The sequence below is a fragment of the Lacerta agilis genome, chromosome 4, assembly GCF_009819535.1.
Source record: "Lacerta agilis isolate rLacAgi1 chromosome 4, rLacAgi1.pri, whole genome shotgun sequence".
Taxonomy (NCBI): Eukaryota; Metazoa; Chordata; class Lepidosauria; order Squamata; family Lacertidae; genus Lacerta; species Lacerta agilis.
This window is the reverse complement of record NC_046315.1, coordinates 695,579-721,318: the sequence shown is the minus strand read 5'-3', so window position 1 is coordinate 721,318 and position 25,740 is coordinate 695,579. Positions and strand designations below refer to the sequence as shown.

Sequence of the window (25,740 nt, the reverse complement as noted above, 5' to 3'; positions counted from 1 at the left end):
GAACCAGGGTAGACTGGACCACAGCCTAAACCATGAAAGATATTCTTAACAAAAGAGGAGGAGGAGGAAGAGGAGAAGAAGAAAGTCTCTAGCCCTCCAGCAATGCAAACAGTGGAGGCAACTGAAGGGATTTCTGGGAGATTAATCATCCTGGGTGCTCCTGCCTTCCAGTCAATGCATGAAGTCAGAACTGACAAGGGAGACATTTGTATCTTGTGAAAAATGGATGCTTGGCTCTAGTGGAGTCCTCACCCGGGGGTCCTCAGGAGTTGCTCTCCACCCCACCCCCACACCCCTGCTTCTGTCTCCTTTTCTTGCAGTTCGACTCTCTGCCGCTCTCCAGACAGACTCCTTGGGTGGGATCTCTTTTTCTTTGCTCTGAGGGCCAGGTATGTATCTGGCCAACCCCCTGAGGGCCAAGTGGGCGGGGCCAAAGACATTTCCCTTGAAATTTAGCTGGGCAATTTATTATTATTATTCAATAGCTTAACACACACACAGCCATTGAAGCCAAGGTCCCTGGAGGCTCAGGGAGTAGCAGCGCCCATTTCTAGCTGGTTTTCCATCAACAATCCCTTTGGGACAGAGAGGATGTGGTCCTTGGATGCCCTGCTCTGGGTGCGAGGGGATTGCTGCAGTGGCCTCCGTGTGGAGCTGCCCTTGGAGACACTGGGAAACTGGTTTGCAATGCAGCAGCCAGACTATGGGATGGGATCCAGACTCTCTTTATTCCTGCCCTTTCTCTCCCCCCTTTCCTTCCTTCCTCGTCCAGCTTTGGAAAACCATCTGCCCATGTTTCCTCTGTTGTGCAATGACGCTGAGTGAAGTCACACAGAGTTAAAGTCCTTTGTTCGAAGGAGGGAGATTTCGTGGGATCCATTATTTGGGATCCTCTGATCTCCCCGGAAGGAGAGCGTGGCAGACCTGGCCCCTCCCTGGCAGGCCCCTCTCTCTCCTCCCCCTGCATGAGCAGACCAGGCCCCCCCCCCAGGCTGGCCCCCTCCCCTGCTGCAGCCCTGGGACCCCCACCGCCTCCCCACTCACCAGATCCCAGGAGGGGACAGCCAGGCAGCCCTGGCAGGAGAGGGAGGGGCCTGGGCTCTGGAGGACCTGGCCTCCTCTCTCTCGCTTCCTGTCCTCTCTAGGAAGGCAGCTCGGATCCCTTTAACCCTTGCAAAGCCGAGTCCGCCCAGCTCAGCCCTCTCTCACTTTGCAGAACCTCATCTGTTTATTATTTTTTCATGGATTTAGGGGGGCAGCTGCCACCCTTCCTACGCTAGGGATGTTTTTTTGGCGGAGGGGGGAGGTGGTGGTTCTCACGTCCCATGACACTTTCTCACATCTTATTGGGACTTCCTCCTGTCTCCTCCTCCTGCGTCCCTTGTAAATACCTTTTTCGTAACTTCCCTATGTTAGGGAAAATTCCAGCCGCCACCTTCCCCCACCGTGCAGCCTCCTCGCGGGACTCCCGCGCTGCCAAATGCGGGACCTGGAAGCCTCTTTTCTTCTCTTTGCCCCCCCCCGACGATGAGCGGGTACCCCTTCACCACACAAGTCGCACAAGCACCACATAAAACCCTCGCGATAAAGGGTTTCCCCAAAATCCCAATCTGCGTTCCGAAAAAGCCCCTGGAAAAGCGCTTCTGTCAAACAGCGCTCCGCTGGTCTCCATTTTCTCAATGAACGGGAAACCCACCAATCAGGAGCATGCATTCGGCTCAGCCTGCAAAATGGAACGTTCAGCGCAGCTACTATGATTCAATCATCACCTTCACGCTTGACTGAACACTAAGTGGGTTTTGACAGGCTCCCTGCTGGGAGAACAATGGAATCGAAACCAAAATGTAACCAGTTGGGGAAACTATTAATTATAACTTGCAACAATGTATCAAATGGACAATTTAGACGCTGGGTGGCCCAATTTTGACAGCTCGAAATATTTATTATTGTAAAAATCCACAACTCCTGAACGCAGTGTCCGATTTGCCTGGTTCAAGTGTCTATTTGCTCCTTGTAAAATAACCTTTCTAACCCCTCGGTCCCCGCCATCCTCCGATCATCAGAAGTATATTATTTCGATACTGCATAATTTTTGGACTCTCCACTCAGTGGCTTTCATAATCCCCTAAGCAGCGAGTCACGTCCGCAGGAGGAGATACACCCCTCCCGATAATCCAGTCAAGCACCCATCCATCAGCTACCATGGCAGCAGACATCCTCCTAGGAGCTTTCTATTGTCCTGACGCAGAGGAAACCTTCAATGTGTATTTCACCCACCCTAGATCCATTCACCGGTTCCTGCCATCCTTCCTGATATGCAAAACTTGTTTTTCCCCTATGTAAATTTACTGTAACCTCCTCTCTCCCCTCCCCATCTCTGACGTTTCTGTGATGTATTTCGCTGTGTATTCTGGGCTGTCGCGGGAACTTTTAAAAGTCCAGGACACCCTTTGTTCGGGGTTCGGATCCTCCTGAACCTTGTTGCGCAATAAACTCCTTTGCTTTTGCTCCAATCTCCGGCTGGTCTCCATTGCCTCCGCAGCGAACCACGGGCTTCCTCCGTAGGACCGGGAGCTGAGCCTTCTCGACCCGGTAATTTCCGTAACAGTCTTGGTGCCGAAACCCGGGACCTGCGTTCTCCCGTGGTGGCTGGGGACCCCCACCGAGCCTTCAGCCGGCAACGGGACCCTTTTCTCCCGTGGAGACTCGACGGATCCCTGGCCATCCTCCGGGCGGTAATTGCAGGTCTCAAGGGGAGCCAACCGGGGAGCAAAGGCAAAGTTCAGCCGGCTTCGTCTCCAACGATCCAGCGGATCGCGGTGGAAGACGCGTAAGTATAAATCCAGTGCACTGGTGATTGGGGGGAGGGGGGAGGTAAGCCTGGCAACCGCAATCTACTGCTCTCTTGCCTATCATTTCTTGCCTGTCTCTCAGTCTGTCCCGTGGACTGCTGCTCAACTCGAAAGGGGAGTCCTGAGCTCTATCTCTTTTTCTCCAATACCCAGTCAGCCGCCCCGTTAGCTGGTCTAACGAACGCAAGGGACTGGGCTCTTTTTCTACTTTGCCAGCTGCCAAGGGGCAAAGGACTTCTCTGCACTATCCTAAACCTCAGCCGCCCCGGTCGGGCCATGTAAAACACGCTAGTCGTGCGTGAGCCCGCTTCCGAACGCAAGGGAGGTTTTTCCGGACCGTTTAACTCTATCTAAAGGGCTGCCCGATCTGGCACTGCAGTGGCAGGCGTCCAGTAGGGCTCCCTTCCTTAGCTGTCAACGATAGGCAGGAGGTTGCCAGGTGAGGGTACCCTGTAATGGGTGGAAATGGGGGTTGAGAAGTAGGAATAGATGAGAAGAAACGGAAGAGAAAGGAAGAGGAAAAGGGAGCTCCAGGAAAAAGGAAAGGAAGAGGTAGTTTAGAGTAGATCCCCCTGGTCAGCCGCCCCGCTAGCCGAACTAGTGAACGCAAGGGACCAGGCTAGATTATTGGAACGTCGTGTACTGTACTTTGCTTATGTTAAGAAACCCCCCTGTCCCACTCCCTTAGTGAGAAACCCCGACTTACAAAGATACCTTTCCCGTCCCTCCTTTCCCAAAAAACCCCAGGTTCCTCTTAAACCCCAAGGAACGATGGGTGCCAAGGCTTCAAAGCATGGTCGTCCTTCCACTGGGAAGAAGGTTTCTCGAAAGCCTTCTTTTACCCAGCCGGAACCCGACTCTCCCCTCGCGATTGTCATGAAGCATTGGAAGATAATTCCGGACCATGAGATTTTGTCTAGACAGAAGCTACAAGATCTTTGTAGGAATTCCTGGCCGTCTTTTACTGAAAGAGTGCCATCAGAACTCCGCTGGCCACCGGAGGGATCCTTCCATCAGGATCAACTAAAAACCCTAAAGAAGCTCTTATTAGAAGAAAGGCCTCGACAGCTTGATTATCTGGAGACTTTCGAGGCTGTATCCCAAGTCCTTATGACTCTAAACTCGTCCCCAACGCTCCAGATGCCCGTGATTAAACCTCCTAGAAAGAATCCTAAGAGACCAAACGAAGGTCCTGCGCCACCCCCCTATGAGGATCAGGCCATGGCACAGGGACCTGAACAGGATGCTAGTCCCAATAGCCAAGCAGTGGCTCAAGGTGACAAATTACTGGTTCATCCCGCCGGCCAGGAAGGGATTCTAGCGGTGCCCGATGTGTTTATGAGTCCTGACTCTACTCCAACTCCTGTCAGAGACCATGGCACCTGTTCCCCATCCATTCTCCGGCAGTCCGTCCAGGCAAAGGCCAAAGGCAAAGGGGGAAACGACCACCAAGCAACCTCCTTCCAGATGCCACTGAGGGCTTTCCCTATACCACCGACAGACCCAGATGGGGCCCCACGTATGATCTATACCCATCAACCCTTCCGTACGGCCGATCTGATCAACTGGGCTAACACGATGCCCTCCTTGAGAGATGACCCTGACAAGTGCCACCGGCAAATTGCTACCATTTTCTCTTCCCATCACCCTTCTTGGACTGATGTCCACGTACTCTTAAATGCCCTATTCAATGAGGCTGAAAAGGCTGACATCCTCAGTAAGGCTGAAGAAGCCCTAAATCAGGAGAACTACCAGGAAGGGAGACCTCAAGGGGTGGGGGCCCTGACCCCTAGAGATCTCCGTATTGAACCCAACCCTGCCTGGGACTACAATACCCCTAATGGCATCTGGTGCCTGAACCTGTTTAAAAAGGCCATCTTAGACGGTATTAAAGCTTCAGGGCAGCGCTCCATAAACTGGACTAAAGTTCAGACTGTGATCCAGGGTCCCAATGAACACCCGTCGGACTATTATTCTAGGTTGGTGGCGGCTATTAAAACCTGGGGCGGAATAGACCCCGAGAATCCGCACCATGATATAATAGTAAAAGGCTTCTTCAAAGACCAGGCATCGCCAGATATAAGGAAAGCCTTAAATCTCCTAGTTGGCTACGATGGGAAAACTTTTAGCGAAATACTGTCCGTCGCCAAGTCCGTCTTTAACAACCGGGACGAAAAGAAAAGGATGGACACCAGGGCAGGGGAGGAGGCAGTGCTTGCCCTCAGTATGGAAACCCCTTACTTCCCAGCTCCAGGGTTCCCGGCCAGGGGAGGAGGCAGGGGGCGAGGAAGAGGGGAAGGATTGAATGCAAGCCCATCCATGCCACGACCCTGGGGCCCATCCACTGGCCTTTGTCACCTGTGTTTTCAACCAGGGCACCTAAGACGAAACTGCCCATATTTATACCCGGGGAGTCCATGGGTTGAAACCAACTCCTACCCATTCCCCGGAGGAAACTCACCATACTCCACCTTTCCTTCGCACCCCCCTTGGGCCCAGGGTTATGAGAACCAGCAAATGGTGCCACCTCATCCCCAAGGGAATTGGCCACCCCAAGGCACCCAGGTCTCGGTGGCCCAACCAACCGCAGAGTCACACCCTCCAAATCCTTTCCGTGCCCCTCTGCCAGCTCAAACTGACCCGCAATTCGTTCAAGCCCCTCCTTCCGACTTGAGAACATAAGGAGAGCCCCAACAGGACCTTGAAGCCCTTCCCCTTTGGACTGCGCTCAATTCCCACCCCTCGTATACCCGGGGGTACAGCCCACCGTACCCCAGCACCGCACCCCAGCACCGCACCCCAGTTCCTGTTCCTCGTACCCCAGCACCGCACTCCAGCATCGCACCCCAGTTCCTGTTCCTCGTACCCCAGCACCGCACCCCAGCATCGCACCCCAGTTCCTGTTCCTCGTACCCCAGCATCGCACCCCAGCATCGTACCCCAGTTCCTGATCACCGCACCCCAGCATCGCACCCCAGTTCCTGTTCGTCGCACCCCAGCATCGCACCCCAGCATCGCACCCCAGTTCCTGTCCATCGCACCCCAGTTCCTGCTTCACCATTCCCGAGTCCCCGTACATCGCTCCCACCGACCATTTTCGGACTTGCCGCTATTGACAGCTCTTGACAGCTGTTTGACAGTTCTCCACATTTTCGGACTTACCGCTTTGACAGCTTGCCTTATTCTGACTGCTTGCCGTTTGACAGCTTTTTGACAGTTCTCCACATTTTCGGACTTACCGCTTTGACAGCCTGCTCTATTCTGACTGCTTGCCGTTTGACAGCTTCTTGACAGTTCTCCACATTTTCGGACTTACCGCTTTGACAGCTTGCCTTATTCTGACTGCTTGCCGTTTGACAGCCTTTTGACAGTTCTCCACATTTTCGGACTTACCGCTTTGACAGCTTGCCCTATTCTGACTGCTTGCCGTTTGACAGCTTTTTGACAGTTCTCCACATTTTCGGACTTACTACTTTGACAGCTTGCCTTGGTCTACCTGCTTGCCGTTTGACAGCTATTTGACAGCACACCCTGTCTCCCGTTGGCCACCTTTGACAGCTCGCCGGTGTGACTACCTGCCACTTTGACAGCCGTGTGACAGCTCATCATACTCTCCGATCAGCTGGCTTTTGACAGCCCACCGTGCCTGCACCCGATGTTGGCATCCAACCATGACCGGCCCGCTTTCCCTGAAATACGACCAGCCGAGGCGCGTGGGGAAGGTGAGTACCAAGTCTCGAAGGTGTAGGTGTGGAGAAAAGGATTTGTGGTTCTGCGAACCAGATACAAATCTTATCTCCAAATGCGGGACTGTTAGGGAAAATTCCAGCCGCCACCTTCCCCCACCGTGCAGCCTCCTCGCGGGACTCCCGCGCTGCCAAATGCGGGACCTGGAAGCCTCTTTTCTTCTCTTTGCCCCCCCCCCGACGATGAGCGGGTACCCCTTCACCACACAAGTCGCACAAGCACCACATAAAACCCTCGCGATAAAGGGTTTCCCCAAAATCCCAATCTGCGTTCCGAAAAAGCCCCTGGAAAAGCGCTTCTGTCAAACAGCGCTCCGCTGGTCTCCATTTTCTCAATGAACGGGAAACCCACCAATCAGGAGCATGCATTCGGCTCAGCCTGCAAAATGGAACGTTCAGCGCAGCTACTATGATTCAATCATCACCTTCACGCTTGACTGAACACTAAGTGGGTTTTGACAGGCTCCCTGCTGGGAGAACAATGGAATCGAAACCAAAATGTAACCAGTTGGGGAAACTATTAATTATAACTTGCAACAATGTATCAAATGGACAATTTAGACGCTGGGTGGCCCAATTTTGACAGCTCGAAATATTTATTATTGTAAAAATCCACAACTCCTGAACGCAGTGTCCGATTTGCCTGGTTCAAGTGTCTATTTGCTCCTTGTAAAATAACCTTTCTAACCCCTCGGTCCCCGCCATCCTCCGATCATCAGAAGTATATTATTTCGATACTGCATAATTTTTGGACTCTCCACTCAGTGGCTTTCATAATCCCCTAAGCAGCGAGTCACGTCCGCAGGAGGAGATACACCCCTCCCGATAATCCAGTCAAGCACCCATCCATCAGCTACCATGGCAGCAGACATCCTCCTAGGAGCTTTCTATTGTCCTGACGCAGAGGAAACCTTCAATGTGTATTTCACCCACCCTAGATCCATTCACCGGTTCCTGCCATCCTTCCTGATATGCAAAACTTGTTTTTCCCCTATGTAAATTTACTGTAACCTCCTCTCTCCCCTCCCCATCTCTGACGTTTCTGTGATGTATTTCGCTGTGTATTCTGGGCTGTCGCGGGAACTTTTAAAAGTCCAGGACACCCTTTGTTCGGGGTTCGGATCCTCCTGAACCTTGTTGCGCAATAAACTCCTTTGCTTTTGCTCCAATCTCCGGCTGGTCTCCATTGCCTCCGCAGCGAACCACGGGCTTCCTCCGTAGGACCGGGAGCTGAGCCTTCTCGACCCGGTAATTTCCGTAACACCTAAATCTTAAAATTCTATTCTATTTTTTACAAAACTTATCCATTAATATCTTCTGTACCTTAACTTATCTTATAACATTATCAAATTACATATATCTATCTCTTATCCTGACCTTTATCATCTTAAATCTACATCAACTAATTTCAATTCTACAACCTATCCTCAAAATATATCTAATTTTCAATCATACAATGCTATTTTAAATTTTCCCCATTCCTTCTCCACCGCATCGTCTCTCTGGTCACGGATTTTCCCGGTCATTTCTGCAAGCTCCATATAGTCCATCATTTTCATCTGCCATTCTTCTGTCGTTGGTAATTCTTCTGTCTTCCAGCTCTTTGCTATCAAAAGTCTAGCTACTGTTTTGGACAAGACTTAAACTGTCGCTAATGGGAAGAATAGCAGTGGTTAAAATGAATGTTCTACCAAGGATGCTGTTTTTATTCCAAGCCATACCAGTTTTGGACAAACTAGATTGTTTTAAGAAATGGCAAAAGGACCTATCGAAATTTATATGGCAGGGCAAAAAGCCAAGAATAAAATTTAAGATTTTAACAGACTCTAAAGAGAGAGGAGGCTTTGCCCTGCCGGACTTAAGGCTTTATTTTGAAGCTGCGGCCTTTTGCTGGTTAAAGGATTGGTTTAAATTAGAGAACGTTGATGTGTTGGACTTGGAGGGACATGACAACATGTTTGGTTGGCATGCATACCTTTGGTATGACAAGGTTAAAATCCACAGAACTTTTAAATCTCATATAGTTAGAAAATCCCTATATCAGGTTTGGACTAGATACAAAGACCTGCTTGAGAGAAAGACTCCTAGATGGATCTCTCCAGTGGAGGCCAAGGCATATAAGAGACCGAATATGTCTGCAAACTGGTTAAGATATATGGACATATTGCAGCAGGAAGGGGACTCTTTTAAGCTAAAAAGCTATGACCAAGTAAAAAATCAGGTCCCCGACTGGCTGCATTATCACCAGGTTCATGAAATATTCAAAATGGACAAAAAAGTTGGTTTTCAAGTAGAAAAATCAAAACTGGAAACAGAACTGATAGAATCAAACTTTAAAAATCTTTCCAAAATGTATAATCTTTTGCTAGAGTGGCATACAAAAGATGAATTGGTTAAATCGTCAATGATAGATTGGGCAAAAGATGTAGGACACAATATTATGATGGATGACTGGGAGAGATTGTGGCAGAAAGGTATCAAATTTACTGCTTGTCATGGTTTAAGAGAAAACATAATGAAAATGGTTTATAGATGGTATTTGACACCAGTTAAGATTGCCAAGATGAACACCAAAATGTCAGATGTATGTTGGAAATGTAAACATGCGAAAGGTACCTTTTTTCATATGTGGTGGTTGTGCCCAGCGGTAAGTGCTTTCTGGGATAAGATTTATAATGAGCTCAAGAAGGTAATGAAAGTTACCTTTTGTAAGAAACCAGAGGCATTTCTTCTGAGCATAACCAATGAGGAGATACCCAGTCAGGATAGAGTGTTTTTCATGTATGCCACAACAGCAGCTAGAATTCTATTGGCAAGAACTTGGAAAGGAGAAGAGATACCAACGGTGGAGGAATGGCAGATGAAGATGATGGAATATATGGAACTCGCAGAACTGACCGCCAGAGTCCGGGACCAGAGGGAGGGGAAGGTGTCACAGGAGTGGAAAAAATTCAAGGATTATTTAGTTAAATCAGTCAAACTGAATATTTGAGCAGAATTAGACAGAATATTGGCTTTGGTAGATATGTGTTAGATATAAATGGTAAGAGGAATTTTTGTTATGTGAAAGATGTATGTGTCAAAATATGTGAAGATAGGTTGTTAAGACAAGATACATAGTTATTAAGATATTTGACTAAGTAAAGGCTAAGTATATTAAAATTTGGGCAAATGTTAATTGAATAATATATAAAGCTACCTTGAAGAAGTATTCGTTTTTTGAAGACAGGGGAGGGAACGGGGGAAGTCCCCAAATAGAGAAGTTAGAAACAAGAAATGTATAAAGATAGATAGAGGTTAAGGTTTGTATGTGTTCTTTTTATGCCTTTATTGTTGTTGTTGTTTTTATGTTGATTATGTTTATTGTTTATTATGTTCTGTGTTGATGTTGTATTTTGTTTTTTCTTTGTCTTATTGGAAAATAATAAAATCTTATAAAAAAAAAAAACAAAAGTCTAGCTACTGTTGTGGCATACAAGAACAAATTTCTATCATTTTTAGTGATGTCCTGGCCTAGGATGCCCAGTAAAAAGGCCTCTGGTTTCTTCTTAAATGTGTTTTTCAACACTCTTTTAATTTCATTATATATCTTATCCCAGAAGTCTTTCACCTTAGGGCACAACCACCACATATGGAAGAAGGTTCCTTCTGCTTGTTTACATTTCCAGCATTTGTTACTTTGACCATGGTATATTTTGGCCAATTTCACAGGGGTTAAGTACCACCTGTACATCATCTTCATAATGTTCTCTCTTAATAAACTTCATGCTGAAAATTTTATGTTTGTGTTCCATAGCTTTTCCCAATCTTCCAACATGATGTTGTGCCCCACATCCTTTGCCCATTCAATCATTGTTGACTTTACCATTTCATCTTGAGTATGCCACTCCAGTAACAGATTGTACATTCTGGAAAGATTTTTGTTCTTAAGTTCTATAAGTTCAGTCTCCAACTTGGATTTTTCTATCTGAAAAGCAACTTTCCTATCTGACTTGAATGTCTCATTTATCTGATAGTATTGTAACCAATCTGTAACATGCTCTTTTTTTTTAAAGGAATTTATTGGTATTTAAACAAAATACCGGTACAAAAAAAGAATACATACACAATACAGACTACAAAATACAAAACAAAACAAAAAACTAATACACTACATAAAAACACACCTGAAACAACAACAAAAATATACCTTACATTCAAACACCTATTTAACTATTTTAATCTTATTTATAATCTTACCTGGGGGACTTCCTCACGCCCTCTCTTCTGCGTTCATTTCAAATATACTGTAGTAACTTTGTAACTACTTTAACTCTTCTTTTACAACTAATCTTAATCCTTATCTGTCATCTTATATCTATCACCTTATTCTTAACAGAAATACAAAAAATAGAAAAAATCACAATTCTATCTTCTTATATTCTATTTTAAACTAACATTTTAATGCTATCGCCTATAATATCCACTGATTTCAATTTCAGATATATAACTTTTCGCGTCGTTTCAAATATTCTTTAAATTTCTTCCAATCTTCTTGCACCTTCTCCGCCCTCTGGTCTCGGAGTTTCGCGGTCAGTTCTGCGAGTTCCATATACTCAATTAACTTCATCTGCCAGTCTTCCACTGTTGGTAGTTCTTCAGTTTTCCAGTTTCTAGCAATTAAAATCATAGCAGCTGTTGTGGCATAGATAAAAAATATTCTATCTTTGTTGGGGATCTCATGATTGGTCATGCCCAGCAGAAAGGCCTCTGGTTTCTTAGTAAATGTGTTTTTCAACACTTTTTTAAGTTCATTATAAATTTTCTCCCAGAAGTCCTTTACCTTTGGGCACGCCACCACATGTGATAGAAGGTACCTTCTACTTGTTTACACTTCCAACATTCATTACTCAAACCATGATACATCTTAGCTAATTTCACTGGTGTTAAATACCACCTGTATATCATTTTCATAATGCTTTCTCTTAATACATTACATGCAGTAAACTTGATACCTTCCCTCCACAACCTCTCCCAATCCTCCAGCATTATGTTATGCCCCACATCTCTTGCCCAATCAATCATTACTGATTTAACCATTTCATCTTTTGTATGCCACTCTAGCTATACATCCTGGAAAGATTCTTAGTATTTGGTTCTATTAGTTCTGTTTCCAACTTGGATTTCTCTGATTGAAAGCCTTGTTTCCTATCTAACTCAAAAACTTCATTTATCTGATAATACTGCAACCAGTCAGATACCTCCTCTTTTCAATTTAAAGTTCTGACCTTCTTGTTCCAGTATATCAGCATACTTCGGCCATTTTGCAGGCATATTAGGTCTCTTATAGGCCTTAGCCTCCACTGGTGACAGCCATCTAGGGGTCTTTCTCTCCAATAAATCTTTGTTCTGAGTCCAAACCTGATACAAGGCATTCCTAATAATATGGTTTTTAAAAGCTTTGTGGGCTTTAACTTTGTCATACCAAAGATAGGCATGCCAGCCGAACACATTATCATGTCCTTCCAAGTCCAGCACATCTGTATTTTCTAACTTAAACCAATCTTTCAACCAGCAAAAGGCTGCAGCTTCAAAAATAAATTCTTAGATCTGGCAGTGAGAATCCACCTCTTTCTTTAGAATCTGTCAAAATCTTGTATTTTATTCTGGGTTTCTTCCCCTGCCAGATAAATTTAGATAAGTCCTTTTGCCATCTTCTAAAACAATCCAACTTGTCTATAATCGGAAGTACTTGGAATAGAAAAAACATCTTTGGCAATACATTCATTTTTATAGCTGCTATTCTGCCCATCAAAGACAGCTTTAATTTAGTCCCTATCTCCTGGTCTCTTTTTATTTCATTCCATAGTTTTTCATAATTGTCCTTGAACAGGTTTAGATTCTTCGGTGTCAAATTCACCCCTATATATTTTACCTTATTAACAAAACTTAGTCCTGTTTGGTCTTGTAATTTCTGTACCTGCATAGGTACCATATTTTTTGTCAGCACTTTAGTTTTGGCTTTATTCAACTTAAATCCTGCTACTTGCTTTCAGTTGTTTATATGGTTTCAGTTTAAATTTCTCTCCTTCTTGTATCAAGTCAGTTTTGCTAATTGTAAATATTCTAACGTGAGTATCTGCCAGTCTGTAATTGTTGGTATTGTTTCGTTTTTCCACTTCCTCGCCACAAGGATTCTTGCTGCTGTGGTGGCATACATGAACAGTGGTCTTATGTCTTTTTAAATTTCTAATGGTGAAATGCCTAAAAGAAAGATCTCTGGGGGGTTTTAAAGGTGAGTTTAAATAGTTTCTTAAATTTGTTATAGATGTTATCCCAGAACTCCCCAATGATTGTACATGTGGTAGTGTGACCCCACATCTTTTTTACATCTCCAACAAATCGGTGACCCTCCTTTATACATTTTCACATGTTTCGGGCGGGTGTGATGACATCTATATAACATCTCCATGTTGTTTTCCCTAAGGTCATAGCATGCTGTGAATTTAATATCTACCCTCCACAATCTCTCCCATTGATCCATATATATGTGGTATCCAAAATCCTGTGCCCATTTCACCATAACTGCCTCGACTTGTTCTTCTTTAGTTTCCCATTCCAAAAGGTAGTCATAGATTTGTGAAATATTTTTTCCTTTAAAAAAAATTAATTCTCTTTCAAATTTAGATGTTTCTTTTGCAATTCCTTGTTTTAAATCTTTGGCCAATCTTTGGTGTAACTGAAAATATTGTAACCAATCCTTTAGGTGACTTTTAATTTCCTCATATTTTTTCAATGTAGGCTTATCTTTATCTATTTCTAGGACTAATTGGTACATAGGCCATTCTGCTTTCATATTCCTTTTTTTTTTTTTTTTTTTACTGCCATGGCTTCTGTTGGTGATGTCCACAAGGGTATTTTTGGCTCAAATATTCCTTTATATTTAGTCCAAATTTTATATAACGATTTTCTTATCACATGGCTCAAAAATCCCCTGTGGACCTTCACTTTTTCGTATATTAAATAAGCATGCCATCCGTACCAATTGCCGTGGCCTTCCAAGTCTAATATGTCCGTATCTTTTAGTGTAATCCAATCTTTTATCCAAACCAGTCCTTCCGCCACATGGTATAATTCCAAATCTGGCAACACAAAACCTCCTCTCTCCTTTTTATCTATTAATGGCTGGTGTTTAATTCTTGGTTTCTTTCTACTCCATATAAATATAGATATTTCCCTTTTCCACTTCTTAAAACAACTCATTCCTCCTAAAATGGTCAAAGTTTGGAATAAGAAAATCATTTCAGGGCGGATATTCATTTTCACAACTGAGACTCTTCCCCAGAGTACAAGGTGGAGTTTGGTCCAGGTTTCCATATTTTTTTATTTTTTTATTTCCATACTTTCCTATAGTTGTCCTCATATAAATCTAAACTTTTATTTGAAATCCAGATCCCTAGTTACTTAAGCTTGTTTTTAATTTCCAGGCCTGTTTTTTCTTGAAGTTCTTTTTTCTCTTCCGTTGTGAGGTTTTTTTGTAAGTAATTTAATTTTTTGGTAATTTATTTTCAGCCCCATTGTTTCCCCATATTTTCTAATTAAATCCATAGTGGCTGGGAAACTTTGCTTCGGGTCCTGGGTTGTTACTATCAAATCATCAGCAAATGCTCTAACTTTATAAACTAAAAGGCAGTAGTAGAGCTGCCTTTTTATCACTATTTGCTTCTAGATATTCTAAGATGTCTATGACGTTTCTTGTATTCCCACAGATTTGTCTACCAGGGAGGAACCCGGCTTGGTTTGGATGAAGAACATATTTAATGGCCTCTCTGAGCCTATCTGCCAATATGTTAGCAAAGATTTTGTAATGACAGTTTAAAAGTGATATTGGCCTATAGTTAAGACATTAACTCTGGGTCCCCTCCCTGTTTGGGTATGAGGGTTATGTATGCTTCTTTCCACGAATCAGGTACTTTCCCTTGATTGAAGATGTTATTCATTATTTCAGTAAGTGGTGTTATTAATATTTCTTCCATTTTTTATAATATTCCACTGGCAGGCATCTGGGCCAAGTGTTTTGCCTACTTTAACTTTTTGGGTGGCTTTCTTAGTTTCTACTTCTGATATCGGGGCATCCAATATTGCGGGGATTCTTTGGCTGGAGCCTCCCGCGCACAGGACAAAGTCAACTGCACGCGGGATACCAGTTGCTGGGGGATCTGGTGGCCAGCGCCTCATGTGCGCCCTTGCACGGAGCACCGGCCAAGCCTGCAGACGGGACGGCCGGTAATTCCGGAGCCCAGCTCACACCGTGCCGTGAAGTAGATTGTCCGCCGACTTGAATCTGAAGGATGAGTGAGTTGAGTGAATGAATGCCTCGTAGATGGATTTGCAGGCGTCCGCGACCTCTTACAATTGTTCTGGAAAGTAAAGCACCAAAATAAAAGGTGGCCAAAACGGCGGCCAAATAAAAGATGGTAGAAGGTAAAATTTAAACTAAAATGAAATAAAGACTACGACCATGGTCTCTTTTAAGACGGCTTTGGCTGACCCGCGTGGGCTGTTTCACTCTCTCTGTACCTTGTCACGCAACCTTCTCTCTGGGCTTGTCCGTTCCACCGTCTTCCACGCTAGCTAGTTCTCTCGTGTCTCTCTCTTGTTATCTCTCATTCTATCTCTCCTATCTGCCCAGCACGGGGAGCCGCAGCCTTTTATTGACAAGAACAAACAATGTCATGATCAATACTTTTACCAATCAGAACACTGTTGCTGCCCTTGAAAAGGGTGGAAAGCAGATTAACTGACCATCAACCAATTTGAACTTGGAGCCAATAAGTCCCGGCGGAGGGATCTCAGCGGCAAGCCACCTGCTGGATCCTCCTTTCACTTTCACTTTCTTGCGGAGGGATACATTAAATAGTGCATAATTAATAACAAACAAACATAAACGACCGCAGGTGCAGGTGCACCCACGAAGTGTATTCCCACACAATATTTGAAGTTTCTCTTTCTTGATCTCTGGGATTTTTCTGTTGACATAAATAATCTTTGACTTTCCCCCCTATATCTGCTACTTTCTTATACAGATCTCCATAATATTTTACAAATTTTGGCATTATTATCTTATGATCATCTATACATTTCTCATTTATTTTTATTCTATTTATTTGTTTTTCATTTCCCCTCTTCTTGAATTGCCATGCCAGGTATCTGCCTGGTTTGTTGGCAAACTCAAAATTATTCTGTTAACACATTCTCAAATTCAATTCCATTTCTTGCTCTATTTTTAATGTGTATACTACCTGCAATTGTCTAATTTCTCTTTTAATTTTGTCATCTCATGATTGTTTAATACTTTTTCGTTTTTCTTTATTTCCTTAAACAGTCCCATTTTTTCTTTTTCACTTTCTTTTCTTAATATCACATTTTGTTTTACAAAGTATCCCGATTACTGCCTTGCTCATGTCCCATATTGTTCTTACATCACTAACTTGTTTGTTGTTCAGTTCAAAATATTCTTTTAATTTTTTTTGTTGGCGTATTTATACTGAGTAAGTGCGCAACAAAAGGCATTCTGAGGAGACTGCAAAGTATAATTAGGACTTGTTTTAATTAAAGAAAAATAACAGAAAAATAACAGAAGTTACATTAGCGGTAACTATAAGAACGTTACAGAAACATGACCAAGAGAGGAGCTCTTCCTGAAGCTTTATCCACATCCAAGAAATTAAATGGCTTCTCCCGTATGAATTCTTTGATGGTAAGTGAGATGGTGACTCTTACGGAATCTCTTTCCACATTCCACACACTGATAGGGTTTCTCTCCTGTATGAATTCTCTGATGGGAAGTGAGATTTGAGCCATGACTGAAGCTCTTTCCACATTCCACACACTGATAGGGTTTCTCCCCTGTATGAATTCTTTGATGGGAAGTGAGATCGGAGTTATTAGTGAAGCTCTTTCCACATTCCTTGCACTGATAGGGTTTCTCTCCTGTATGAATTCTTTGATGGGAAGTGAGAGAGGAGCTGTTCCTTAAGCTCTTTCCACATTCCACACACTGATAGGGTTTCTCCCCTGTATGTGTTCTTTGATGGGAAGTGAGAATCTTCTTGTCACGGAAGTTCTTTCCACATTCCAGGCACCGATAGGGTTTCTCCCCTGTATGAATTCTTTGATGGGAAGTGAGATTGGCGCTCCTACTGAAGCTCTTTCCACATTCAATGCAGTGATAGGGTTTCTCCCCTGTATGAATTCTTTGATGGGAAGTGAGCTTGTCCTTCTTCCTGAAGCTCTTTCCACATTCCACACACTGATAGGGTTTCTCCCCTGTATGAATTCTTTGATGAGAAGTGAGATCCGAGCTCCTACTGAAGTTTTCCCCACATTCCACACACTGATAGGGTTTCTCCCCTGTATGAATTCTTTGATGGGAAGTGAGATTGGCACTCCTACTGAAGCTCTTTCCACATTCAATGCAGTGATAGGGTTTCTCCCCTGTATGAATTATTTGATGGGAAGTGAGAAGGGAGCTTGTACTGAAGTTTTCCCCACATTCCACACACTGATAGGGTTTCTCCCCTGTATGAATTATTTGATGGGAAGTGAGATGGCCACTCTGATTAAAGCACTTTCCACATTCCACACACTGATAGGGTTTTTCCACTGTATGAATTAGTTGATGGGAAGTGAGATTGGAGCTCGTACTGAAGCTTTTTCCACATTTCACACACTGATAGGGTCTCTCCAAATGTTTACGTGGCTTCTCCTCTCTGGGGATTTTCTCGTGGTCACACTCGTTCTTGATTTCCATTTTTTCAGAATCTGCAATGGAGACAAAAAGGGATTAGAGCCCCAGGAACAAATGGAGCCCCCAATTATGGAAGAATGCCAATTAAATGCGTTTTTAAATTGGGCCTCAAGGGTGGGATGTGCCTGGGAGGAGAGGAGGGGGACCCCCAACTACAGTGGTTCTGGTAGGGGGAGGTATGGCGAGGGAGGAGGGACAGGCAGCATAAGGGGCACATGGCCCAGGCAGTTAGTGACTCTGCAGTACGCCAGCCCTTCCTCCAACCTATGGAATTGGGGTTGTCCTATCTCCCAGCCCTCGTGTCTGCAACTGCTGCTGCTGAACACCAGGTCGGCACAGAATATAATCACCCTCATCCACGATTCAATTGTGGATGAGGAGGCTGATATGGCTTCCATCACTGAGACCTGGTGGGGTTGGTCTTACCCAGTTGTGCCCACCTGGGTACTCAGTACAACATCAGGCCAGACTCGAGGGTCGGGGGGGGGAGTTGCTGTGATCTGTAGAGATTCTCTATCTCCAGGTTCCTGTCCAGTGGGGGGGGGGGAATCTAGAGTGTGTGTTCCTGGCATTGTGCAATTGGGACAGATTAGGGATTTTGCTGGTTTACCGCCTGCATTGCTGCCCAACAGTCTCCCTGCCTGAGCTGACAGAGCTAGTCCCGGAGGCGGTGTTGAGGACTCCCAGACTGCTGGTTCTGGGCGACTTCAACACCCATGCTAAGACAGAGAGACTTGTTTCTTCTCTACATCTGCAGATGAGGCAGTAGAAGTGTTGGACCAGTGTTTTGCCTTGGTAATGGACTGGATGAGAGCCAATAAACTGAAGCTCAATCCAGATAAGACTGTGGCAGCTGTTAGTGTGTGCTTCCTTAGACGAGATGGGTGGGAGGTCGCCTGCTCTGGATGGGGTTATGTTGCCCCTGAAGGAGCTGGTTCATAGCTTGGGGGTCCTCCTGGATGCTTTGCTGTTGCTTGAGGCTCGGCTGGCCTCGGTGGTCCAGAGTGCCTTCCATCACCTTCGGCTGGTGGCCCAGCTACACCCCTATCTGGACAGAGATAGCCTAACTACTGTTGCCTATGCTTTGGTAACCTCAAGGTTAGATTACTGTGACATGTTATACATAGGGCTGCCTCTGAAGACAGAGCAGAAACTTCAGCTGATGCAAAATTCAATGGCCAGGTTGCTCACCGGAGCAAGAACGTTCCTTTTTAAACAGGCCTTTTGCCTGACTTGGTCTATATCCTATGCTGGCTCTTTTTGGGGTTTTTTTTTTAATCATTTTTTTTGTTCTGATTTTATGTATTTGATAATTTTTGTGAACTACCCTGAGACCTTTGGGTATAGGGTGGTATAGAAATGAAATAAATAAATAAATTTGTAGTAGAGGAAGAAGTGAAGAGGCTGCCGGGTCGGCCGGGGGCTAGGATGACCCCCCCAGGCATACGACAGGAATGATTCCAGTCTGTCTCTCCCATCAGCGTGCAGCTCTGGGGAGTTGCGAATCATCTTCCCCGACGATTTATAATGACTCATGTCTTGGAGACACTGAGCACATATTCAGAGCCTAGCAGAGATAAGCGCAGACAGAGCTAGGATGGGGTTGTGAGCACTACAGCTACTTTATTAAACATAAGGCAGAACAAAAGAAAGCAAAGCTCCTCTCTCTCAACTTCCTCGGGGAGAAGTCAGAAGTGGAAGCAAAAACAAACGGAAACAGAGTACTGTAAACCTCCGCTCCCATGATTCCAACAATTGGTGCTGGGATGCATAACACAGATGTGTGATGAACCAATCCTACACAGTATCTGCACAGTGAGAGGAATAGAAATCCCACAGAGACTTGGGTGTATGGTTATTACCTTTGTTGTTTGTCAGTATTAATATTATTTATTATTAGATTCTGATGGATTGTTGAATGTTGCTTTGTTTGATATAAGTTGTTCATTTTAATGTTATTGCAGCTTTCATAGTGGATCAGATTATTAATGTTTCATGTTTCCTTACAGTCATACCTCTGGTTGCGTTTGCTGCACGTTGCATTCGCTATGGGTTATGAATGCACTGAAGCCAGAACAGGTTACTTCCGTGTTTTGGCGCGCGCATGCAGAAGCACCAAATTGCACTGCACACATGCACAGATTCGGCGCTTCAGGTTGCACTCTTTTCATGTTGCGAATGGGCCTCCAGAATGGATCCCATTTGCAACCAGACGTACCACTGTATTTGTTGGAAGCCACGCAGAGTGGCTGGGGCAACCCAGCTAGATGGGCAGGGTATAAATTATTATCATCATCATCATCATCATCATCATCATCATCACTGCTGCTACTACTACCTAATATTCAATAAGCCTGGCTCTTCTCTGGGGTGGATTTTTTTTGGCCCAGTCATGGCATCCCCTCCATCTCCAATGTCAGTTGAAACAAAAACAGAAAAACTGACAGAAGCTACTTATCTTTCCTAACAACTCTGAAGCTGACATTTAAGATGGCCAGGGCAGTTCAGACCAGCCCAATCGTGGTATAAAAAGGCAGAACTGGAGGAAGACTTTCCACAGAAAAAACTGCAATTTACTGTTTATTGTGGGGGTGTTAGGTTCCCAGGTGTTGTAGGGGGCGCTGTCGAGCTCTGTGAAAATATATGAGATTTGTCACATAAAGGCATTTTTTAATATTCCAGGCAGATAGGACGATCTCACGGGGAGCCTTACCAAGAGAGGCCACGATCCCACGATTCTCCTCCATGACGTCCTTATGCAGAGCTCTCTGGTCAGGATCCAGCAACGCCCACTCCTCGTCCGTGAAACGAACAGCGACATCTTCAAAGCACACTGGACCCTAAAAGAAAAAGGGAAATGTCCTCCTCTGAGACAGCAGAAATATGATCTGCTACACAATGCTCTGTTGTTTCCTTCCTGTAAATTGCTGTGTTGTTCCAATAGGATTGCTTTGCTGTACATTTTAATTATGGAAGCTTCTTTTAACAAAGGAATTCTTTTATTAGGCATTTATTTTATTGCCCAATCTACTCTCCCCGTGCGCTGCTCTGGGGAGGGAACTTCAAGGGGAGGAGTGGGGGACACTGATGGGGTGAATCCTGACCACTGTTGGTTATGGTTTCTCCAAAGCCTATTTTAGCAGTCCATGGTCAATCTATATATATAAAACGCAAGTGTCTCTGCATCCAGTCCCTGTGTCTCTGGGTTTGCGCTACTGAGCATGTGCCCCACGGACACAGGGATTGGAGCAGAGAGATCGGGCCGGGAGCAGCGGCGGCAGTTGAAGCGGCGGTTGAAATGGAACGCTGGTGCTCCAGAGGCTGAAGGGCGGCCGAGAAGGGAGGCCACGCTGCCACTCTCGCCGCTGGGCAGAAGGAGGAGAACCAGGGGGGGCGAAGCCTCCCGGGAGATGATGCCGCCGCCGCTGCCTCACCCCCCTCGCTTCCCCACCCACCGCCCCACACTCCGAAAGGGGCTGGGAGCCCCACACATCTGGAAGGAAACCTGTTCTACTGTCCCCCAGCCCCACACCACTCCAGGGAAAAAAGCCCCCTCCTGTCGCCGCTCTCCCTCGGCCGCCCCTTCCCCCGGCCAAAAGACCTCACCACAACGGCGGTGGGAGCTCCGCAGGAACCTACCATCATGGCTGCTCCTGGCCCTTAACTCCATTCCCTCAGCAGCAAGCGCAGGCCTAGCCCGCCAGGCAGCCCAGATCGGAGGGGTGGGATTAAAGCAGGGTTCTGCTGAGCTCGAGCTTGGCGTCGGCCGTGGGTGTCTGCGGCAGCGTGTTATTTCTGGGCGAGTGACAGGCATGTGGAGAGCATCGCGTGCGCGGAAAGTGAGGGGAGGAGGAGGAGGCAGCAAGCCATGCTTCGTGCAGTAAGTATGTTTAGGACAGGAACAATTAAAGGAAACACGCCGTCATTTCTCCCTCAGGAATCTTAATGCCGTGTAGGGAGCGCATGGTTTGCACTGCTCCGTGCACTTCAGGACTTTGGGTTTTGTGTCAGAAATGTTCTAGCGCCCGTTATTTTAACGGGTTTAAACCACTAGTGTAGAAATAAAGCAGTAACTACAGATGAATCCTACTGGCGACATTCGGAGGCTGGTGACACAGAGTTAGATGGGCAGGAAATCCCACAGTGCACAGCTGGAGTTAACTCTTTATCAGCAAGAACACGGTATTCAGAGACTTGGCTGAGTTTCAGGCTGAATGAGAACAGCAGCTCATTCCTGGAGGGTCCGTCAGTTTGCATTTCTTAGTGCAGAATGTATTGACCTGATATTGCTCTTTTCTATTCTAATTAGTTCAAGAGGGTTCTGGAAGCTTCTCTACGTAAAAGAAACAAGCAGAAGGTTCCTGGTGTTTGGGTTATTCCTTCAGAGAAGCTGAGTAGAGCTGGGTTAAAGTGGTTCTGTTATCTCTTCTGTCAAGGTCATGCTGACTGTAAGAAGACGCCAGAAGGAGCCTGGATTTCAATTTCTCTTTCTATCTCTCTTCCTTCTGCTGTTCTGTATACAGTATGCTTAGTGTTAAAGCTCTGCTGGATGAAATACAATTGCCCCTGGTCTGTTTTTGGGGAATCCTTTAATGTGTTAAAGTTTTTACTCTGCTAACTATACATTGGAGTTCTGCTCTGGATCAATATTGAGCAGAATTCCATGTCAGGGTCTTCCTCCACCAAAGCAGTTGCCGAGAGTGAAGCCCCCCGGCTCCCCACAGCTTTCTAACTCCCCTCCCCTCTGGGGTCTCTTGCAAGTGATCCAACAGTGCGCCAGTGTGCAGCCTGCCTTTGCTCCTCCATTGTCAGACGTCTCCTGGCTCTGAGAGACAAGTAGGGAGGGTGGCTTCTGGGAGAAAGAGAGGGAGCCACCGGTGGCTCCTCCTTCTCCTGACTCACCTCTGCCTCTCGACCTCCCTCCTCGCACTCGCCTCCTTCCTCTTCTGACTCTGATTCTGCACTGCATTCTGCCACAGAGTCTCCCAGCTCACTAAGCCCTGTTACCCCTTCAGCTTCTGACACCTCCTCTTCCCAGGCTTCTCCCTCTTCCCCCTCTGACAGCTCATCCTTCCTCCACCTCCACTCCTTCGCCTCTAAGACGTCTTCCCTTCCTGGTTCCCCGGCTGCTTTCTCCCACCATTCCTCTGTGCCCAACCAGTCCATGACATTGCTCCATCCCTCGGCCTCTGTCCCCACAAGGCAGCTTCCCCTGACCTGATCTGGTTCCACAGCCGCTGCTTCCCTTCTGCCCCCATGAAAAGACGAATCAGGAGGTCTTGCTGGCATCATTCTGTCGCCTGCAAGAGAAAAAAGGTAAACAGGATGCCAGGAGTGCCTGCTTCTCTCACAGGTAGAACAGGGCGTCTCTAACCACAGATGGGCCTTTGAGGAAGCCTTACCTGCTGAGAGCATTTGGACTTTTGTGCCCGTTTCATATGTCAGTTGTTTAGAAATACATCTCCCCTCCTCTGTACCCTTGTTCCCAACTGTCTCCCCCCAAAACAAGATGAAAAGAACCCTCAGAGGAGAGACCAAACGGAGGAAAACCCACCTTCCTCCTTACCCAGTGGCCTCTCTCTGGTGTCCAACGGAGGCCTCTCTGCCTCACAGGAATCCAGGTCCATTTCTGCAAAATGATCCTTTCCCTGAAAAAGAAACAAGGATTCAAAACAGAGAATGGCGAGAAATATTAGAAAGAGAATAACAAAGACTTGAAGGGTGTTAGATCTCATTCCATGGCTGCTTTCCCAGAAAAAGGATGGGCCATCAGCAGACCATTATGGGATGTTCTCTGTCCTGTTTAGAGCCCCTTGGGAGTATCCAGAGGAAAGTCTCTCTCACCTGCTTCCTCTCCTCTGCCTGACTCAGGAGGAAACCTTCGGCCAGGGCCACCGCCTGGGAACTGGTCTCCGCTCCGCATTCCCTCACCCAGCTCTCCATCTCCGGGGGAAGGACAGCCAGGAACTGCTCCAAGATCACCAGGTCCAGCATCTCAGCTTTCGTGTGCCTTTCTGGCTTCAGCCACTGGTGGCAAAAGTGGTAGAGTCGGCTGCAAACTTCTCGGGGTCCTTTGGCCTCCTGGCAGCAGAACTGCCTCAACTGCCGGCTCTGCACCTCTGAGCAGAGGGTGTCCTCCTCACCCAGGATCTTCTGCACAGAGTTTTCCCAGAATCCCCCACTGCTCCCACTTTGGATGGCATGGCCTCTTCCTGCTTCAGGGCCAGCTGAGTCTCGCTCATCCATCTGTGCTCTCAGGAAACCTCCAGGAGATCAGAAGGAACCCTTTGGTCTTCTGTCAAGTTCTGTCCGTCTTAATAATAAGCTCTAGCAAATCCTACAAAGCAAAAACATTGTTCTGTTACAGAATTTTTAGGTCAGGAGAAGAAAATGGTTCTCTGAACAAGCATGGATGATTCTTGCTAGGAACCAGGGCTAGACTGGACCACAGCCTAAACCATGAAAGATATTCTTAACAAAAGAGGAGGAGGAGGAAGAGGAGAAGAAGAAAGTCTCTAGCCCTCCAGCAATGCAAACAGTGGAGGCAACTGAAGGGATTTCTGGGAGATTAATCATCCTGGGTGCTCCTGCCTTCCAGTCAATGCATGAAGTCAGAACTGACAAGGGAGACATTTGTATCTTGTGAAAAATGGATGCTTAGCTCTCATGGGGGGTCTTCGTCTGGGGGTCCTCAGGCATTGCTCTCCTCCCACCTCGACTCTCTGCAGCTCTCCAGACAGACTCCTGGGGGGGTCCCTTTTTCTTTGCTCTGAGGGCCAGGTATGTATCTGGCCAACGCCCTGAGGGCCAAGTGGGCGGGGCCAAAGACATCTCCCTTGAGTTAATGTCCCAGGGACTCCTTTGTTCGAAGAAGGGAGATTTCGTGGGAGCCATTTGGGATCCTGTGATCTCCCGGAAGGAGAGCGTTGCAGCCCTGGCCCCTCCCTGGCCGGACCCTCTCTCTCCTCCCCCTGCATGAGCAGACCAGGCCCCCCCCCCAGGCTGGCCCCCTCCCCTGCTGCAGCCCTGGGACCCCCACCGCCTCCCCACTCACCAGATCCCAGGAGGGGACAGCCAGGCAGCCCTGGCAGGAGAGGACGGGGGAGGGAGGGAAAACCATTTGCCCATGTTTCCTCTGTTGTGCAATGACGGGGAGATTTCGTGGGATCCATTTGGGACCCTGTGATCTCCCGGAAGGAGAGCGTGGCAGACCTGGCCCCTCCCTGGCAGGCCCCTCTCTCTCCTCCCCCTGCATGAGCAGACCAGGCCCCCCCCCAGGCTGGCCCCCTCCCCTGCTGCAGCCCTGGGACCCCCACCGCCTCCCCACTCACCAGATCCCAGGAGGGGACAGCCAGGCAGCCCTGGCAGGAGAGGGAGGGGCCTGGGCTCTGGAGGACCCGGCCTCCTCTCTCTTGCTTCCTGTCCTCTCTAGGAAGGCAGCTCGGTTCCCTTTAACCCTTGCAAAGCCGAGGGCGCCAAGCTCAGCCGTCTCCCGCTTGGCAGAACATCAGATTTTTATTCTTTTTTATGGATTTAAGGGGGCAGCTGCCCCTCTGGTTACGCCAATGCCCAGGTATCCTTTTTTTGGGTGGGGGCTTTTGGTTGGACTCTGAGCCTCTCCTTCCCTTGGCCAGAAACTGGAGGAGCAGCTTGCAGGGGAAAGGGCTTCGCAGGAGGAAAGGAATTCAGGAGTGGAGAGAGAGGAGGGGATCCGAGGGTCATCTAGTCCAACCCCCAGCAATGTCGGCATCTCAGCGAAAGCATCCATGGCAGATGGCTGTCCGATCTCTGCTTAGAAACCTCCAAGGAAGGAGAGTCCACCACCTCCCAAGGGAGACCTTTCCCCTGCCAAACGGCTCTTAGATGTCCCACCACTAAATCCATGAAAAATAATAAACAGCTGATGTTCTGCCAAGCGAGAAAGGGCTGAGCTGGGCGGACTCGGCTTTGCAAGGGTTAAAGGGAACGGAGCTGTCTTCCTAGAGAGGACAGGAAGCAAGAGAGAGGAGGCCAGGTCCTCCAGAGCCCAGGCCCCTCCCTCTCCTGCCAGGGCTGCCTGGCTGTCCCCTCCTGGGATCTGGTGAGTGGGGAGGCGGTGGGGGTCCCAGGGCAGCAGCAGGGGAGGGGGCCAGCCTGGGGGGGGGGCTGGTCTGCTCATGCAGGGGGAGGAGAGAGAGGGGCCTGCCAGGGAGGGGCCAGGTCTGCAACGCTCTCCTCCCGGGAGATCACAGGATCCCAAACTCGTTTGGCCTTTAAAAAAAAAAAGGACTCCCACGAAATCTCCCTTCTTCGAACAAAGGAGTCCCTGGGACTGTAACTCTGTGTGAGGGAACATGGGCAAATGGTTTTCCAC

At 46.9% G+C, this 25,740-nt stretch overlaps 2 protein-coding genes across 2 annotated transcripts in view; one reads left to right on the top strand and one right to left on the bottom strand.

Annotated features, from left to right (window-relative positions):
- LOC117044870 overlaps positions 1 to 17,396 on the bottom strand; it is an 878,236-nt gene extending 860,840 nt beyond the window's left edge. Inside the window, 1 exon segment of the mRNA XM_033145647.1 lies at positions 16,314 to 17,396. Within this exon segment, the coding sequence (XP_033001538.1) occupies positions 16,314 to 17,390 (1,077 nt within the window). The 5' untranslated portion in view covers positions 17,391 to 17,396.
- The window catches only part of LOC117044871, a 628,087-nt gene that overhangs the window by 504,881 nt on the left and 97,466 nt on the right, over positions 1 to 25,740 (top strand). The window lies entirely within an intron of this gene.